The sequence below is a fragment of the Acipenser ruthenus genome, unplaced genomic scaffold (genome assembly GCF_902713425.1).
Source record: "Acipenser ruthenus unplaced genomic scaffold, fAciRut3.2 maternal haplotype, whole genome shotgun sequence".
NCBI classification, from domain to species: domain Eukaryota; kingdom Metazoa; phylum Chordata; class Actinopteri; order Acipenseriformes; family Acipenseridae; genus Acipenser; species Acipenser ruthenus.
In genome coordinates, this window is record NW_026708322.1 from 1 (window position 1) to 18770 (window position 18770).

Here is an 18770-nt window from a genome sequence, read left to right on the forward strand (position 1 = left end):
GAGGAAAACGACAGAGCAAAGAACAATGATGGGGGAGCATGTAATACAAGCGCAGGGCTGGACGGAAGAGAACAGCTCGCTTTAAAACACCGGTCTGCTATTCAAGAAGAGAACAGCAGAATTCAAGAAGCAATGGATTGTGACAATTAAAATAAATCAAGATTTCTTTTTTTTTTGTGGTCTTAGAACAAGAGTAAAAGTAAGTTTAGAACAGAACATAATTTATATACCTTATTTTATTTTTTTTGTATGTATGTGTTATAGTAGTGATAAGTTTATTTTGATGCTTGGTATATATAAAACAGAGTTAAAACTGCATGGAATAGTCTACAAGGTGAAGTAGGAAGATCTAAAAAACACTGGCTAGCTCACAAACTTCTTAATTTCCTAAAGTGACCCTGATTCCCAGGGCTGGAGGTGGGCGTGACCCCCACATGGATCCCGTCTGCCCTACCTGAGAGAGGGGCTGCTCCGGCTGCTCTTGAGCCCCAGATTTCGGAGGCCTGATCCCTGGCTCTTCAGGGCCTCGTCCCACATGCCCATGCTGCTGTTCTTGCCCTCGTGCCCCCCTCCTCCTCCTCCGGCCCCCCACATGGCGCCCTGATCGCTGCCCCACTGCCCAGCCATGCTGGACACGTTGCCTCCCGACAGACCCAGGCCTCCGTGCTGAGAGAACAGAGAGAAATAAACAAACCGGTCAATCTAAAAATCACCAGGAGAGAGAGAGAGACAGAGAGATAGAGAGAGTGAGTGTAAGAAAGAAAGAGACAAACAGAAAGAAAAAGAAACAGACAGAGAAAGAAAGGAAAGAAAGAAAGAAGAGCATATTATTGCCGTGTGGGGCTCGCTGCACTAGCTGTGTGTGCGCGTTTTTGTCAGTATAAGAAGAAACATGCACTATCCTTGCACTAGTAAGATGCGCGTGTGTGTGCGAGTGTGTCTCACCCCGGATCTCTGCACGCCACCTCTCTGCTTCTGCAGCTGCCTCTCAGTCTCTTGCTGCAGCTCCAGGAGGGTCTTGCCCTGCTTGGGCATGTTGCTCCACACTGAGGAGCCCGAGGGGCCCTGCTGCTGCTGCTGCTGCTGGAGAAGCTTCATGATTAGCTCCTGCTGCTGCCGGCACTGCCAAACACAGACCAGCGAGAAAAAACAAACAAACACGAGAACAACCTGTGTTATTATTATTACAGAGCAATGCGATCCAGTCCTGGGTTTACTATGAACTTGATGAGGTACAGTGTGTGTAGGTAACAAGCTCAGGCAGGGTGTGGCTTATTGGACTCTGTGAAATCAGGACTGGATCAAACTGCTGCTCTGCAATGGGAGTCTTTATTTCCATTCCTGTTGTAATATATTGCCTTGTGATGACCGACTCACAGGACACACTGTATATCCAGGGATGGAAATAAGACTTCTGTTGTATAACATTTTGGGTCCATTCCTGTTTTTTTGTGTGTGTGTGTAATAAGACACACCTGAGCTTGTTACCTGCACACACTGCGGTTAAATCGAGCTTGTCGTAAAACCTGAAATGGGTGGGACTGTTCAGAAAATAATTGCACAGCAGTTTGATCCGTTCCTGGTTTTGCCAGGAGATTAAATGCGCAGTACAACCAAGAGAAAGCTGCACAATTTCTTTGCGAATTTCCCCACAGTAAACCCCACCCTCCCCTCCTCACCTGTTTCCTCCTGAACAGCTCTTCCTCCTCGCGCCGTTTCTGTTCTGCCTCCAGCCTGCGCTGCTTCTCCTCCCTCCTCTTCCTCTCCTCTTCTTCACGCTTAGCCCTGAGTTCTGCATCTCGCCTTTCTTGCTGAAGCTGCGGCCAGGCAAAAACATTATTAATAATAATAATAATAATAATAATAATAATAATAATAATAATAATAATAATAATAATAATAATAATAATAATAATAATAATAATAATAATAGCTCTCATAGCTTTACTACAAAGATTGAAATGACTCCTGCTGCACAGCAGTTTCACACACCCCCCTACCCCCTCCCCAATATTTAAGGTGCTGGAACTTACTTTTTGTCTCTCCAGTTGAAGCTGTTCTAGAATTGGACCCTGAGTAGAAGAATTCATTGTTAAATCCCATGAACTGGCTTCACTGCCTACAATGAAAGAAAAAGAAAAAAAAATGTATTTATTTTTCAATTAAATTATTATGAAAACCACACTATAATAAAAGTAGAGAAGCACTGAAAAATAAAACAAAAATACAGCTTCTAGTAACTGCGCCCTGCACACCACGCGGCCGTGCCTTTACCAGGGGACACCCTCAGGGACCCCTGCGCTCCCGACTGTGTGACTCCCCCCTGCACACCACGCGGCCGTGCCTTCACCAGGGGAGACCCTCGGGGACCCCTGCGCTCCCCTGACTCTGTGACTCCCCCTGCACACCACCAGGGGAGACCAAAGTTGCCCAGTATCAAATAAACCAAGCCTGAATCCAGCCTCCGTTTCAGGGTAGCGGAGCTGTTATTTCTACCTACCTGGTTGCTGTGAAGCTGAGGTATGCATGTCCCACAGGGACCCTGTGTCTGGCACTGACATTGATCTGTTAATAGGAGGAATCAACCCCTGCTCTCCACACCTACAAGAAACAACGAGAGAGAAAAAAACAGAGAGCTTAAAACATGGAGGGGGGCGGACTGATAACAGACGATGGAAAGCACCAGGGACGGAACCAAGACTCTCGCTGCACAGCGGTTTGATCCGTTCCTGGTCTTAATAGGAGTTTGCCATGGGCAGCAGTAGCTGGGAGCGCCAGGCAGTGGAAACAGGGTACACGACTCAAGCCAGAAAAGGGGCTTTGTGCTCCTGGGGTTTAGTCCGCGGGATCCCCTGCGCACCCCGTCTTGCCAGCAGGTTACCTGTTGATGAGCTGGAATAGCTGCTGCTGCTGCTGGAGGTACAGGGCAGCCGCTGCCAGCTCCTGCTGTTTCTTCAGCCTCTCCTGGTCCATGTTACCCTGCACAGAGAGAGAGAGAGAGAGAGAGAGAGAGAGAAAAAACACTTACTTCTCTACTGCTCAAAATACACCAATATAAGAGACCAGTTCTTTACAAAGATCTCTTAACTTTAGGACACTGAAGGATGAGGATAAGATGGTAATTATTCTGGGCGAGAACAGCGACACTGCACTCCCAGCTGCTGAATATATCACAGTGTCCTGAGCAGAGACAGGACCAGTAAAACCACAATGTTTAAACAAACGAGAGAGAGAGAGAGAGAGAGAGAGAGAGAGAGAGAGAGAGAGAGAGAGAGAGGCGATCTGCTTCCATTACACAGACACAAACTCCATTAAATCATGCAGGCATGACGTGTGTACAAATAAGAATCTTTATATGTGTCGGTGTCTGTCTGTCTGATGCAGGAAGTGCAGGAACGGACAGGCAGGGCGGTGGACTCACCAGCAGCGGGGGAGGCGATGGTCCAGGGGCAAAAGGCACTCGTCCCCACATTTTAATGACCTCTCCCAAGGGCTGGAAGCCCTCGTCACAGCCTCTCTTCACCAGGAGGGTCATGGTGAAATACCCGGCTTGAAACCACTCTGCCATCTCCTGGGTCGTGAAGGGTCCTGGGGGGGGTGGGGGGGGGCAAAGCAGGGTGAGTATCAACCGTCCTTAACCCTGACCCCACCCCTAGCTCCAACCCCAACCCCAACCCCTAGCTTCAACCCAACCCCTAACCCAATAATGGTCCGGAGCAGCGCTGAGGCTCCCGCTCCCCTCGGCGCTGTACCTTGGATCTCTCCCTGCGGATCTTTGTAGAACCACTTCATGGCTGCCTCGTGTGACAGAGGCAGCGCAGCAGCCGTGTTCCTGCTCTCCCGCATGGTCTGGGTGAAGCGCTCCTCCTCCAGGGAGTTCTCCTGCAGGGAAGCCACCATCTTCTCCGCCTCCTGCACAAAAACACACACATGGAAAAGCGCGTCTCAAACTGCAGTGCGTGCCACCAAAAACAAGCTTGCCATTTCAATGCAGTACAGCAATACTGGACCAGAGGGGTTTCTGGGGATCCGGCAACTTGCATTTATTTAAGATTTTAAAAGATTTGTAGATGAACATTTTATTTAATGTCGTGTAATGAAAGAGACTTTTAAGAGAGATATCATTTGAATATGTTTACTAGATGCCATGATAGTAGTATTTCATGTTAGATTTGGAAAGGTCACATTTTTTAAAATGTCAGTTTTTTGTTTTATGGAAAACCACAAAGCTCTGGTGTGCAATTCAATATGTTAATGTAGCATTATTCAGCAGGTTTCAATCGACTTTATGAAGCAAAATTAGTTAATTCTATAGGGCGATGTGTGTATCTATATATTGATAATATGTATGCATGTGTGTCTGTATGGTGTGTGTGGAGTGCTGTGGGATCCTTGTAATGAAAGGCGCTATATTGTTGCAATTGGGTGGGGGTTTACCTGTTGCAGGTGGCTCATCCCGTCCTCGTCCTCGTTGTCCCCCCCAGTGGTGAAATGGATAGCAGCAGAGGAGGAGGGGGGGGAGGAGGAGGAAGAGAGGGTGGAGGAGGTGCCGGGACTGAGCTGGGCAGCCACCACCCCGAGGGACCCACACTCTATATGAGAGAGAGAGAGAGAGAGAGAGAGAGAGAGAGAGAGAGGCTACAATTACCAGTGATATCAAGGATGGAAAAAATAAATAAATACTGTCATTGCCAATTATTATTATTATTATTTATTTCTTAGCAGATGCCCTTATCCAGGGCGACTTACAATTGTTACACGATATCACATTATTTTTACATACAATTCCCCATTTATACAGTTGGGTTTTTACTGGAGCAATCTAGGTAAAGTACCTTGCTCAAGGGTACAGCAGCAGTGTCCCCCCCCCCCACCTGGGATTGAACCCTCAACCCTCCAGTCAAGATTCCAGAGCCCTAACCACTACTCCACACTGCTGCTGTACTGTTTTGTGCACACCGATGCAGGGATGAGAATAAGACTCCTATTGCACAGCAGTTTCACCCATTCCAGGTTTTTAAGCCAATAATTGGTGCAATTGAGTAACTGAGCACTCAGTTGAAATGAAAACCAGCAGACCCAGTAGCTCTCCAGGTCTGGGGTTGCAGACCCCTTGGGTACAGGTAACAAGCTCAGGTGTCTCTCATTACATTCATAGTAAATAGTAACGCGTCTCATAAGACACACCTGAGCTTGTTGCCTATACACACTATGGGGCTAAATCAAGCTGGTAGTAAAACCTGGAATGGGTAAAACATGGCTGGGAAATGACAAAAATACCCTGCAAGAAAAATAAGAGTATGCAGGCCACTTGAGGGACAGAACTGAGTCCTCGTACCTTCAGAGGGTAGCTTGATTCCCTTGGCAGCGGGGGGGGCGGTGTCCAGCGGGTCTGGCCGAGCCGGTGGGGGGGTCTCCAGCTCCCCGGGAGACAGGGAGCTCTGTCCGGGGGTCACGGACACTGTGGGAGGGGAGGGGGGCGCGGGACAGTTCACAGCACTGTCCAGCACACACACAGCAGCAACCTGCCCATCTGAGGAGAGAGAAAGAAAGAAAGAAAGAAAGAAAGAAAGAAAGAAAGAAAGAAGAGATTTAATGACCCGAAGTACAGACTCTCCACAGCCTCTATTCAGCGCTCTAGTTTTTACAGCCAAATCCCAGCGCTGCACTTCCTTTCCTGTTGAAAAAAAACTAATTTTCCTACCTTTCTCGGGGGAGTCCTTCCGTTCCGGCTCAGAGCCGTATTCCCTGGAATCTTTCCTGCCTTCGGGATGCTCCTCCTCTTCCTCCACGCCTTGGAATTCCAGCTCCTGCTCCTCCGGGATCGGATCCTTCGAGCTCTTCTGGGAAAAAATTAGAACAATTCATACTTTTTTTTTTTTCTTTTTCCCCTGTGCTTTTAAAAATCGACCCTTTCATAAATCGCACGTTTGGTTTGCGGATTGCTCCTCATTCAAGGTGAGCGCACAGATGTTCTGCAGACGGAAAGAAAACTCCTGTTGCACAGCAGTGTCACCCAGTCCAGGTTTTACTACCAGCTTGATCAGCCTCAGTGTGTCTAGCTAACAAGTTCAGGTGTGTCTTATTAAACTCCTAGTGAAACCAGGAATGGATCAAACTGCTACGTGTTGAAGCTGAGATGAACCCCAGGACTGGGTGCAGCAGCAGCAGCAGCAGCAGGGCTAGTGTGAGTTTGTAACCCTGCTCAAACTCCTGGCTCCTGATCATTTCAATATTAATAATAATAATAACAGACTTCATTGAGGGGAGCTCTGAACCCCAGGACTGGGTGCAGCAGCAGCAGCAGCAGCAGGGCTAGTGTGAGTTTGTAACCCTGCTCAAACTCCTGGCTCCTGATCATTTCAATATTAATAATAATAACAGACTTCATTGAGGGGAGCTCTGAACCCCAGGACTGGGTGCAGCAGCAGCAGCAGGGTAGTGTGAGTTTGTAACCCTGCTCAAACTCCTGGCTCCTGATCATTTCAATATTAATAATAATAATAACAGACTTCATTGAGGGGAGCTCTGAACCCCAGGACTGGGTGCAGCAGCAGCAGCAGCAGCAGCAGGGCTAGTGTGAGTTTGTAACCCTGCTCAAACTCCTGGCTCCTGATCATTTCAATATTAATAATAATAACAGACTTCATTGAGGGGAGTTCTGAGCCCCAGGACTGGTTACGGGTCTCAATCTCTGCGAGAGGAACCCCAGGAGGGAGGGTCTGTCCCGTACCTTGAAGGACATGAAGGCTCCAGAGGAGTCGAAAGTCCCCATCTCGTCATCCTCGTCGTCCATGCACCACTCCGGCAGCCCGTCCCTGTCCTCCTCGAAGCCCTCGCTGTTCACACGCAGCCTCCGGGGCCCCCGCTCCTCACCGTGCTCCCGGAAATCGAAATCGAACTTCCGCCTCCGCTCCCCGACGTGCTCCCGCCAGCCCGCGGACCTGGGACCCCCGTCTGGGGAGAGGAGAGACACGGGTTCAAAAATAAATAAAAACAGCCAGTGCAGAAAGACGGGCCAGCGTAAAGCCGTCGCTACACTTAATTTGCTTTAAAAACGAAAGCATTGAACAAAATCGAACAAACAATTAATATCACGACTCTAAAAGTATCAATTCGAATTCCTTCGAAAGAATTGCAAATCGATTTTAAAAAATTAAATTGGAATGGGGCTCTCGAGTGGCGTCCCGCGCTCTATAGCCTGGAGATCACAGGTTCGAATCCAGGCTATGTCATTGCCGACTGTGGCCCGGGGGTTCCTAGGGGGTGACGCACAATTGGCCGAGCGCCGCCCGGGTAGGGAGGGACTGGGTCGGCAGGGGAATCCTCAGTTCACGGTGCACCAGCACCCCCTGTGGCTGACAGGGCGCCTGCGGTTCTGCAGTGGAGCCGTTCAGATCTGTGTTGTCCTCCGGCACTATAGGTCTGATGGCTTCACTGTGGATCCGCAGTGCGAAAAATGACAGATTGGCAGGAACAGGTTTCGAAGGACGCGTGTTCCAGCCTCCGCCCCCCCCCCAGTCGCCGGGGGGGGGGGGGGGGGCTACAGCGGTGAACCGAGAAGAAAAAAAAAATCCCAAATTAGAGAGAAAACCGGGGTTAAAACCATTGGCGATGACTAAATAAATAAAAAAAAAAAATGGATTGGAATTTTAAAAAAAAAAGCAGTTACTGACCCTGACCCTGAGAAGCCGACATGACAGATGGTTCTCTCACCGTCTCTGCGGACCCCCGCTAGTCTCCAGCTGCTCCCGCCCCCTTCGACCGCCTCCTCCTCCTCCTGCTCCTCCCGCAGGGTGCGCCAGTTCTCGCTGTCCGAGCGCGTGTATTCCTTGCGGACCCCCGGCGCCGCCACCTCCTCAAAGCCCACCCGGACTGCAGAGACACAAAGAAAAACCACCAACGCTAGCTGTCAACCAAACGCCTGGGGTCAACGCAGCTGCAGTCGAACCTGGGCAACCCTGCGTTTTAATTGGATCTGCAATTCTAATTACCAGATCATTGATCGATCAATCAATCAATCAATCAATTAATCACACCCCTTTCCAAGCATAAATCATTTGCAGGTCCATGTTTTTTTTTTATTAAACATTCAGCCAACATTCTTCTTGGATTTTTCAAACTTTTTTTTTAGTGACCCCCCCACCCCTGCCCCCCCATTATTTGTTTTTTTTTTTAAAAAAAAACCTCTAATATATTTCTGTATTTGTGCCTGCGATTATTGCTTGGGAGAAAAAACTGTGTCTGTCTGTGTCTGTGTGGAGCTTGGTGTTACTTTTGAGTGCCATTGTAATTAAAATTCCAATTACCGCAGCGTAATTAATTGAACAACAAAGCTTTGGAATTGGAACTGCAATTTCAGCAAACGAATTCTGCTGTAAATGTAATCAGAACGGACCCCAGGGTCTGCTGTGTTAACAGGCTCACTGGAGCAGCTCTGACACTGAATGTGAACCCAGAATCAGTCTCTCAATACAACAATCACAATATTATATCATATACAATCAGGGCTTCTGATTCTCTCCCCCCCCCCCCCCCCGACTCTTCTACTCTCCTGTAATAATTAAATTGCTAAGTCAGTCGTGTTTCTCAATCAGCACTGAGAAACACAGAGTGTAACAGTAAAATTGATTTCGTGGATCAACTATAAAACTGGCTTTAATTTGTCATTTAAAATGACGAAATAATAACGAAATAATAATTCGAGCAGCACCACAGCAAAAGAAGCTGGTTTTGGAACAGCTCAACTAAAATTAGGTCAGTCAGTTTAACCCTAATGCTTGTATTAAAAAAAAAAAAAAACATCAAAATTAGCATGCAGTACGAAAAAAAAAAAAATGCATTTTAAAATCACATAGTTACCAATTTTGGAGACAACAGAGAGCGCAGTCTTCTCTTCATTCCTCTGGTCTAATAAAAATTATTAAACAAGCCTTTTTATACCTAACCTAGGGTTACATCATCCTGCAACATTTCTTTTGTAACTTTTCAGCATTACAGCTGGATATCCTTTCGGTTCTTCTAATAAACATGCTCACAATCCATGCATTAGAGACACACACAGTGCTAATGTATATTACTACAAGAGATTACAAGCCACTGACACCCTCCACGTATCACACCCCACATAAAAAACGGGTTTCCTGAGCAGTAACTTTTTCACAAGCTGGTCTTTTTAACACTGAGATTAAGGAAAGACGCAGACAAAGCATACAGCCGTGGCCAAACGTTTTTGGATCACCTAGAGTTTTAGGATTGAGACAGGATACTGTAAAAAAAAAAAAAAAAAACTACATGAACATAATTTAGATATTTTATTTAACATCAGGTAATCAAAATAAACTACACAATTAAAAAAATAAAAAAGTCTACTGGAAGCCATAACAGGGCAGCAGTGTGGAGTAGTGGTTAGGGCTCTGGATTCTTGACCGGAGGGTCGTGGGTTCAATCCCAGGTGGGGGACACTGCTGCTGTACCCTTGAGCAAGGTACTTTACCTAGATTGCTCCAGTAAAAACCCAACTGTATAAATGGGGAATTGTATGTAAAAATAATGTGATATCTTGTAACAATTGTAAGTCGCCCTGGATAAGGGCGTCTGCTAAGAAATAAATAATAATAATAATAATAATAATAATAATAATAATAATAGTAGCGATTAGTATTTCATGTTAGATTTCCAGAAGGTCACATTTTTAAATGTAGTTTTTCACTCTGTGGAAAACACTACAAAGCGCTGGTGTGTGGTTCAATATGTTAACGTGACATCATTCCAGCAGGTTTCATTCGACTTTATGAAGCATAATGAGTTCATTCAATACAGAGGGTGATGCTAAACTTTTGGCCAGAGCTGTAGCAACGTATACACAATAATAGACTAACATTATAGAAGGAAAGCCTACGCCTGTTTTACACCAGAATCAATCTTACCTGCATCTCTTCGAATCGGCTTTTCAAACCTTCTTTCTCCTCTGCGTAAAGAAAAAACACAAAAACGCACAACGTCAGCTTCAGAACTCGAGCTGCGCGAACCCATTATTCCACTGTCCGGAGTTTTCTCTCTCTCCCTCCCCCTCCTCAGGACGAGGGAAACGAGCGAAGACACAGCTGCTTGAAAAATCCGCAACTTTTTTTTTTTTTTTTATAAGAGCAAAGAACGATTAAAAAAAGGTCAAGTTAAGCAAATTATTAGCTCAGTTAAAGGGTTTGGTTAATTAAAAAAAATCGAGCGCTCGGTTGGAACTAAAACCAGAAGACAATGGGGTCTGGAGGACCGGTTTGGGAAGCCCTGCTCTCTCGTAAAGCACAGCATGAATTTGTAATTTTAAATGTTTTTTTTTTTTTTTCGTATGGTTCTGGCAAGTTACGGAAAGCAACTGCTGAACACATCCCCAAAACAAGCAAACACAGGAGCGCACCTGTCGTCCCAGCTCTGGCTCCTGTGAATCTCCCTGCCGCTGCGGCTGAACCCCACTTCACCGTCTTCAATACTTCTTTGGTAGAAACTGCCGTCGCCTCGGCCGCGACCTGCACACACAGGTCAGAGTCACACAGGGTTACAAATCATTTCACAAGGAGACCGGGTGGGACACCGTTCACTGAACTGGGTCGGGACCCCACCCCACCCCACCCCACCCCACCCCACCCAAAAAAAAAACGATGCTGAATTACACAGAGGCGCTGGATTAGACAGGCTTCTGGCTCACCGAAGAACCAGCGTGGATAATTCTGCGTGGCTCGGTGGTCTACTGGTTAAAGAAAACGGGCTTGATACCAAATCCCAGCTCAGCTGTGTGTGCGTGACCCTGAGCAAGTCACTGAACCTCCTTGTGCTCCGTCCTTCGGATGAGACATAAAACAAACGAGCTCCTATTGGAAGTGACTCTGCAGCAGCAGCAGCAGCAGTTGATGCAGAGTTCACCCCCCAGTCTCTGTGAGTCGCTTAGGATAAAAGCGTCTGCTAAAATTACTAATTACTAATAATAATAATAATTTGTTTAGCAGACACCTTTATCCAAGGCGACTTACAAAGACTCGGGTGTGTGAACTATGCATCAGCTGCAGAGTCACTTACAACTACGTCTCACCCGAAAGACGGAGCACAAGGAGGTTCAGTGACTTGCTCAGGGTCACACAATGAGTCACTGGCTGAGGTGGGATTTGAACCAGGGACCTCCTGGTTACAAGCCCTTTTCTTTAACCACTGGACCACACAGCCTCCTTATATTATTATAATAATAATAATAATAATAATAATAATAATAATAATAATAATAATAAAAAATAATCACACACACACACAGGAGTTGTGCCAGCGCCCAGGCGGGACTCACCTCTCCCTCCTCTTGTGGTTCCCCTCCCCCTGGCCACTCCCCCTGGGATCACCGCCCCCCCTTTCCCCATCAGCCTCAGCACAGCCACACTGTTAACAGACATCGAGAAGTTCCTCTGAAAAAAAAAAACAAAGAGAGTCAAAACACACTCAATATTTTTTCATCATCAGGAGCCTCAAATGTGAAATTTTATATTCGCTACTTTTATTATTATTATTATTTATTTCTTATCAGACGCCCTTATCCAGGGCGACTTACAACTGTTACAAGATATCACATTTTTATTTTTACATACAATTACATTATTTTTACATATAAAATTACCCGTTTATACAGTTGGATTTTTTACTGGAGCAATCTAAGTAAAGTACCTTGCTCAAGGGTACAGCAGCAGTGTCCCCCACCTGGGATTGAACCCACGACCCTCCGGTCAAGAGTCCAGAGCCCTAACCACTACTCCACACTGCTGCTCCAGATTGCAGAAAATCACTTCCATGCCCCCGCCCAGGCTTTCTAACCCCCTCCTCTCTCCTCTCTATGCATTCTCTACTGCATTGAGAACTGTGCCGGCATGCTTTTATAAATAAAAAAATAAATTCTGGCCTGCTACAGGACCCTTAAACAGACTCAAGGGTCGAAGATCAATGTATGTATGGGGATGAGAATAAGGACTCCCACTGCACAGCAGTTTCACCCATTCCAGGTTTTAATACCAGCTTGATTAATTGGTGTATAGGTGACAAGGTCAGGCGTCTTATTCGACTCCTATGTGAAACCAGGAGTGGATCAAACCGCGATGCAACGGGAGTCTTATTTCCATCCCTGATGTATTGATGTATGTATGCAAATATCATAAAAGTCTGTCTCAACAGGTATAAGGGTATCAGAGGTTGAAAGAGTGGTGTCTCAAAACTGCTCATTTCTGATCAGCAAAATTAGTTCATTCTACAGGACGATGTGTGCGTGCGTGGCGCAGTGGGATCCTTGTGATGAAAGGCGCTATAAAGGCGATGCAAAGCCTTTGTCCGTAGCTGTAACACCAGCGTGCAGACGGAGCTCACCTGCTCTTCCTCTGTTAACGGTACCAGAGCCAGCGGCTGCAAAGGCTCTTCCTGGAGTATAGCAGCAAACTCTTTATCCTGCATCTCCTCCGGGAACTAAACCAAAATAAACACACACCAGACCGGGATCAGGGTTCGGGGTCAATTCCTGCTTTTCCATTCCCAATTCCCATTCTAATCCATCGATCCCAACGCATCCCTGATCAAAGTCTCACCGAGCTGCGTTCTGTTACAACAAGCTTCTCCCAGTGGAGACAAAACGACTTCAGTTGAAGTTTGTCTGGCTTCAAATGAAAGCAGCTGGATAATCAGTTATTGCGTCTCCTAAAATATCAACTCTGATTCCTTTTTAAAATCAATTCCAGGTCCTTCAAAAAGACATTGGAATTTTTTTATTAATTTTGTAAGAGAAATAATAATTGTACTTTGATACATTACATTTAGACCAGACTTTTACAGTTAAAAAAATATCAGGAGTAAGTTATCATAACAATACAGTTGAAGAGAAAATTAAACAGGTAGATGTATGCTCCAAAAAATTACAAAGAAGCCTGTCCTCAAATGAGAACAATGACACAATGGGTTAACACACACAAAAAAAATTAATAATAATAATAATAATAATAATAATAATAATAATAATAATAATAATAATAATAATAATAATAGGGATAACAACATAACCCTAAAAATGAGGGAACACGAAGCCACTTTTCCAGGAACAGCGGTTTGAAACCTGGTTCCAGGAGACCGTCGGGAGTCCTAGTTTGAGGTTTGCTGTATCAAACCCGCCCAAAGTCTCCCTGCCCGGTGTGCCGCGCAGTCTCCTGAACCCACGCTCCACCCCACAGAGCGGCTCCGTGCTCCCTGAGCTTTAGGGAGCTGCACCCCTGCACCCCACCTTGTTTTCTTTAACATAAAGTGCTAACATCTCCTCCCTCCCGTATCGGTACTCAGCGAGCTTGTACTTTGGCATCGCGGGAGAGGGAGGGGGGGACGTGACGCTCCCCCCGCTGGATAGTGCGCGGAGCCTGCAAAACAAAAAAAACCACAAAAACATGCAAATAAACTCAGAGACGTTGAGAAAAAGAAATTCAGGGATGGAAATGAGAATAAAAGACTCCCGTTGCACTGCAATTGGATCCATTCCAGGTTTTACTACCAGCTTGATTAGCCCACAGTGCGTATAAGGCAGCAGTGTGGAGTAGTGGTCAGGGCTCTGGACTCTTGACCGGAGGGTCGTGGGTTCAATCCCAGGTGGGGGGGGGGGACACTGCTGCTGTACCCTTGAGCAAGGTACTTTACCTAGATTGCTCCAGTAAAAACCCAACTGTATAAATGGGTAATTGTATGTAAAAATAATGTTGTATCTTGTAACAATTGTAAGTCGCCCTGGATAAGGGCGTCTGCTAAGAAATTAATAATAATAATAGGCAACAAGCTCAGGTGTGGGGCTAATCAAGCACATATGCATGAAATTGCTATGCAATGGGAGTCTTATTTCCATCCCTGTAATTAAACACTAATGTGTAGATGCTAGCCGTATGTGTTTATACGGTAGTAACTACAGTATAGTTACTATACAGTGTCTGGTAACTCAGGGATGGAAAGAAGACTCCTGTTGCACAGCAGTTTGATCCATTCCAGGTTTTACTACCCGCTTGATCAGCCCCCAGTGTCTAGGTAACAAGCTCAGGTGTGTCTGATTATTAAACTCCTAGTGAAACCAGGACTGGATCAAACTGCTCTGGGGGGGGGGGGGGGGGGGGGGGGGGGGGGGGGGGGGGGGGTCTTATTTCCACCCCTGTAAATGAGATGGAATGAACGAAGAGAGGAACACAGATCACTACGCTTTACCATTCTGGTCCAAAATTGAGGGTCTCGGCAGCCATCTTCCTTTCCTCCGTTAGACTCTGGAGTTCTGCAAACACAGTATTTAAAAAAATAAATAAATAAAATAGAAATAAATAAATCCAGCTGCAGACGAGAGACGCTGTCTTATTTGTTTATTTCAGCTTAATCCCCTCTACATACCTAAAGAGGCCATTCGCAAGATTCGGGTCTGTCCTGAAATCAATAAAATAAGGAGTTAGTTAAGCCATTAGAACAAATATAATAATAATAATAATAATAATAATAATATGCAAACACTGTTTATCTTTTTTAATGCAACAAGTTGGTTACACACACACTGTATTTATAGTAGAGGACAGGAAGCTGAACTAATACAGAACATGCCATCAGACCACAATGTAAGAGGCATGCCGCCCCGAGAAACACACACAGCGAGAGCATCACAATAAAGCAATACAGACCACCGTTTCATCTGAACCCACTTAAAATACAGACAGATCTATAAAGCTTTACAACAACCATTTCACATCCGAAGCCAAGAGAAACCAACTGGAAAATGTGCAGTGGCAGAGAGACGGGCAAAAGGGACATCCTGTATCAGGGCTATTGCAGCTTTGAAGGACTGAGGCTACAGGAGAGATATATATACACATGGTCCAGTGGTTAAAAAAAGGGGTCTCGATACCAGGAGGTTCAAATCCCAGCTCAGCCACTGACTCCCTGTGTGTGTGTGTGTGTGTGTGACCCAGAGCAAGTCGCTGAACCTCCTTGTGCTCCGTCCTTCGGATGAGACGTAAAACAAACGAGCTCCTATTGGAAGTGACTCTGCAGCAGCAGCAGCAGCAGTTGATGATGATGCAGAGTTCACCCCCCCCCCCCCCCCCCCGTCCCTAAGTCGCTTTGGGTAAAAGCGTCTGCTAAATGACTCATTAATTATAAATAATACCGTTTGCATTGCAAGACCAAAAGACTTACACTCACGGCAGTTTCTTTACATCTCCCTCTCTCATTAAAATGTCTTTTAACAAAATGGTCCATCATTTCATGATTTGATCTTATCACATTATGGTATCGTTATACTTTATTACAAGGTTAATTTTTTAAAAAAAAATGATTAGTGCTACACAAACTGATTCCATTATTATTACTACCTATTAGCACCTGTAGAACTCCTCTGTTTGTATCCTGGGACACTATCACCCTTCATTTAAATGTGCTTTATTTTGCTCTTATCTGCCCCCTATTTTACTGCATTTAATCCTGTACTTCAGAATACTGTAATCTGCCAAGTGTTTAACCTGTAGTACTTTGTATTTAATCATATCCTGATGTAACTATCACTATTTAATCATATCCTGATGTAACTATCACTATTACCTGCTGTATTATTGAATTGTGGTTTGTCACACTTGAACAAAAGTTATTGTATTTCTTGCTCTTATTGTATTACTTGTATTGTAACACTTGAAATGTATTTGCTTACGATTGTAAGTCGCCCTGGATAAGGGCGTCTGCTAAGAAATAAATAATAATAATAATAATAATAATGACTATTTAAACACAGTTTTTACAGAAAGTGCAAACAATACTACGACCTGTTCAGGAGATCAAACTCATTACAGGGATGGATAAAACTACAGGAGATCTCTCTGGTTACACCAGTTAAAAGGCAGCTGCTGTACCGCCATACAAAATGAACAAATGCCTGACTTTTCTGCATTGGAGTAAAGCGATTAGCCACCTACCGCAGTCACGGGCGATATCCACGGAACCTGTGCTGATGTTACAATGGGAGTGGAAACGCGGGGCTCTGTTCGTGGGACGTCTGTTAATGCTGACTTTGTGTCTGTTCCGATCTCCCAGTTGTATGTATGTATATATATATCAATATGATAAAAGAATAATAATAATAAAACTGAATTCACTTTTTTGTTTTGTTCCCCCCCCCCAGAATTTCTGAAAAAGAAAGAGAGAGAGAGAGAAGACAATAAGATTCACGATTAGTTCAGACAGTCAAGATAAAAACTGATTTGAGTTATTAGAACTGGAAAGGGACACACACACAGGCCATACCTACTCAGTGATAATTTTTTTAAAAAACACTCTTAAGTTTTTACAGGATGTATCAGCTCCGACTGGATATACATTTTGAAACTCTTCTGCTCCACTTCCTTCCTTTGACTTGTAAATGTGGGCAATAATTTTTATTTATTTATTTATTTATTTAAAAGCAGGAGGACAGTAGCTACTGTCTCAAGCTGCGAGTCTGTACTAAGTTATTATTACTATCACTGACAAAAGCAATTCTGACTCATTTAAATGTAAATGCCAATTTGTTTAGCTGGCTGACTGCCTCGCCCTGTGAGAGACCGTACATTCCTATACAGCGCACTCTATCTAACTAGAAACAAGAGTTTTAAAATAACACACCAGAAAATACTTCAACTGAACACACCAAAAGCACCGAGTACCGTAGCTGTACGAGTTACATTTTAGCGAAGTAGAAACTAAATTCTCTAAAAACTTCAAACTGCAGGTTTTGCTGCCGTATACCCTAGACGCACACACAGTCATACACAAATCTAAATGAATGCTTTAAGAACATAAGAAAGTTTACAAACGAGAGGAGGCCATTCGGCCCATCTTGCTCGTTTGGTTGTTAGTAGCTTATTGATCCCAGAATCTCATCAAGCAGCTTCTTGAAGGATCCCAGGGTGTCAGCTTCAACAACATTACTGGGGAGTTGGTTCCAGTCCCTCACAATTCTCTGTGTAAAGAAGTGCCTCCTATTTTCTGTTCTGAATGCCCCTTTATCTAATCTCCACTTGTGACCTCTGGTCCTTGTTTCTTTTTTCAGATTGACGTTGTCAATACCTTTTAGGATTTTGAATGTTTGAATCAGATCGCCGCGTAGTCTTCTTTGTTCAAGACTGAATAGATTCAATTATTTTAAGCCTGTCTGCATACGACATGCCTTTTAAACCCGGGATAATTCTGGTCGCTCTTCTTTGCACTCTTTCTAGAGCAGCAACATCCTTTCTATACTAAACTTGTACTAAAATGAACCATTCAACTGCTGTAAAACATTTTTAAAAAGGTTAGAGTATTGTGCATTTTTTTAAAAATAAAATGACTGTGTCAAAAGCATACATCTTTTTTGTATGTATCCTTGAATGTCGTACCTATGACACCCAAACAGCGAACCAGTTAAACAAGTCTAATGAAAAGCGTGTGTGGCATTAAAAAAAACTAGTATCGATGCTGACATAACTATGACATTTAAATCCGAGGTTTAATTTTAGGGAAGTGTTGATATGTCGAAATGCCAAAAGAAAAAAAAAAACACAAACATAACTTAAGCTGCACACACAGTATAGCGTTACTGACATAAAAACAGACCTAATGTTTTACTGTACGCGTCCTAGACGTCTCATGCTTCGCGTACTCGGGTAGAAACTGTACACAGGACGCTTTTGATAAGACATGTTTTCAATCCTCCACAAAAAAAATATGTCACAATGGATTTTGAAGGATGTTCTGCTTTGATTTTGCGTACACAATGTCATCGTGGCCCAGCAAAAACACACACACACACAAAACCACTTAACGATACGGCGGAATACTAATAATGCTGCAGCTGTAAACTAAAAACAGCACAGCCACAAAACATCGCTGTATTTATTAATCGTACTTAAATAAATAAATACCAAAGCAAAATGTTGTCCTAAAGTCAACAACCGTCAAAAATGATCAAAATACACAGATACATTAGCACGACAGCAATACAACCACAACAAGATTATTATTTTAAAAATAAATAAATAAATCTGCAAGCATTTCTTTACAGCACGCATTTAAAAACCTCAATTAATATTGTTATTTTAAAACAGGCCTGTATTGTAAACAGAATCACAGGAGGCAGGGCGCAGGGCGTAGGGGGGGCGGAGTGTGAGAGTGAGCGCCCCCCGGCCGCCCCTCTAACTCTACCCCGCTGCTCGCAGAGGCCTGTTTACCTGCCATTTAAACCCCTATAAAACAAACCCGACTATCATCCCGAGGCCCGTCGATACGGGGTAAGGGGGCCGGGGTCTCTTATTTTATTTGTATCTTACCCGGTTTTATTTATCGTGTCTTGTTTTCTTTAGCCTTTTTTTTTTTTTTTTCAGGATCACAAACTCGCCGCATTAATTTATTTATATTATATTTTTGTAATGTTGTTGTTGTTTTTTTTTTTTTTCAGTGTCTGCCTCTCTCTCGCGCTCTCCTTCTTGTTTGTGTTATAGAAAGATGGCCGTCCTACTCGCGTCACGTGACGTGGGAGGGGCTAAGAGAATTTTTGTTTTTTTAAAAAAAAAAACGATCGGAACGGCGGACGTTCGACGTCACGTGACGTCACGCGGGAGTTTTGTGCGGCTGAAGTCTGTCTTTGTTTACAGATGATGATGATGATGATAATGATGATTATTATTATTACTATTATTATTATTATTATTATTATTATTCTTGCTCTTATTGTATTACTT

General features: G+C 44.3%; 1 protein-coding gene across 4 annotated transcripts; it reads right to left on the bottom strand.

The window, feature by feature from the left end:
- Nucleotides 1-454: 454 nt before the first annotated feature.
- Nucleotides 455-18532, bottom strand: LOC131731600 (GRB10-interacting GYF protein 1-like; the record flags this gene model as incomplete). 4 transcript variants are annotated; one of them, XM_059020810.1, is given in 23 exon segments in its annotated part: nucleotides 455-666; nucleotides 946-1122; nucleotides 1680-1817; nucleotides 2034-2119; nucleotides 2501-2601; nucleotides 2882-2979; nucleotides 3422-3588; nucleotides 3753-3912; nucleotides 4438-4592; nucleotides 5339-5533; nucleotides 5705-5843; nucleotides 6734-6957; nucleotides 7717-7875; nucleotides 8863-8910; nucleotides 9930-9970; nucleotides 10418-10526; nucleotides 11333-11447; nucleotides 12394-12489; nucleotides 13295-13424; nucleotides 14251-14314; nucleotides 14428-14455; nucleotides 15993-16203; nucleotides 18360-18532. In XM_059020810.1, coding segments are annotated over 21 exon segments (2627 nt in total), but the record flags the coding sequence as incomplete, so codon positions are not given.
- Nucleotides 18533-18770: the final 238 nt, after the last annotated feature.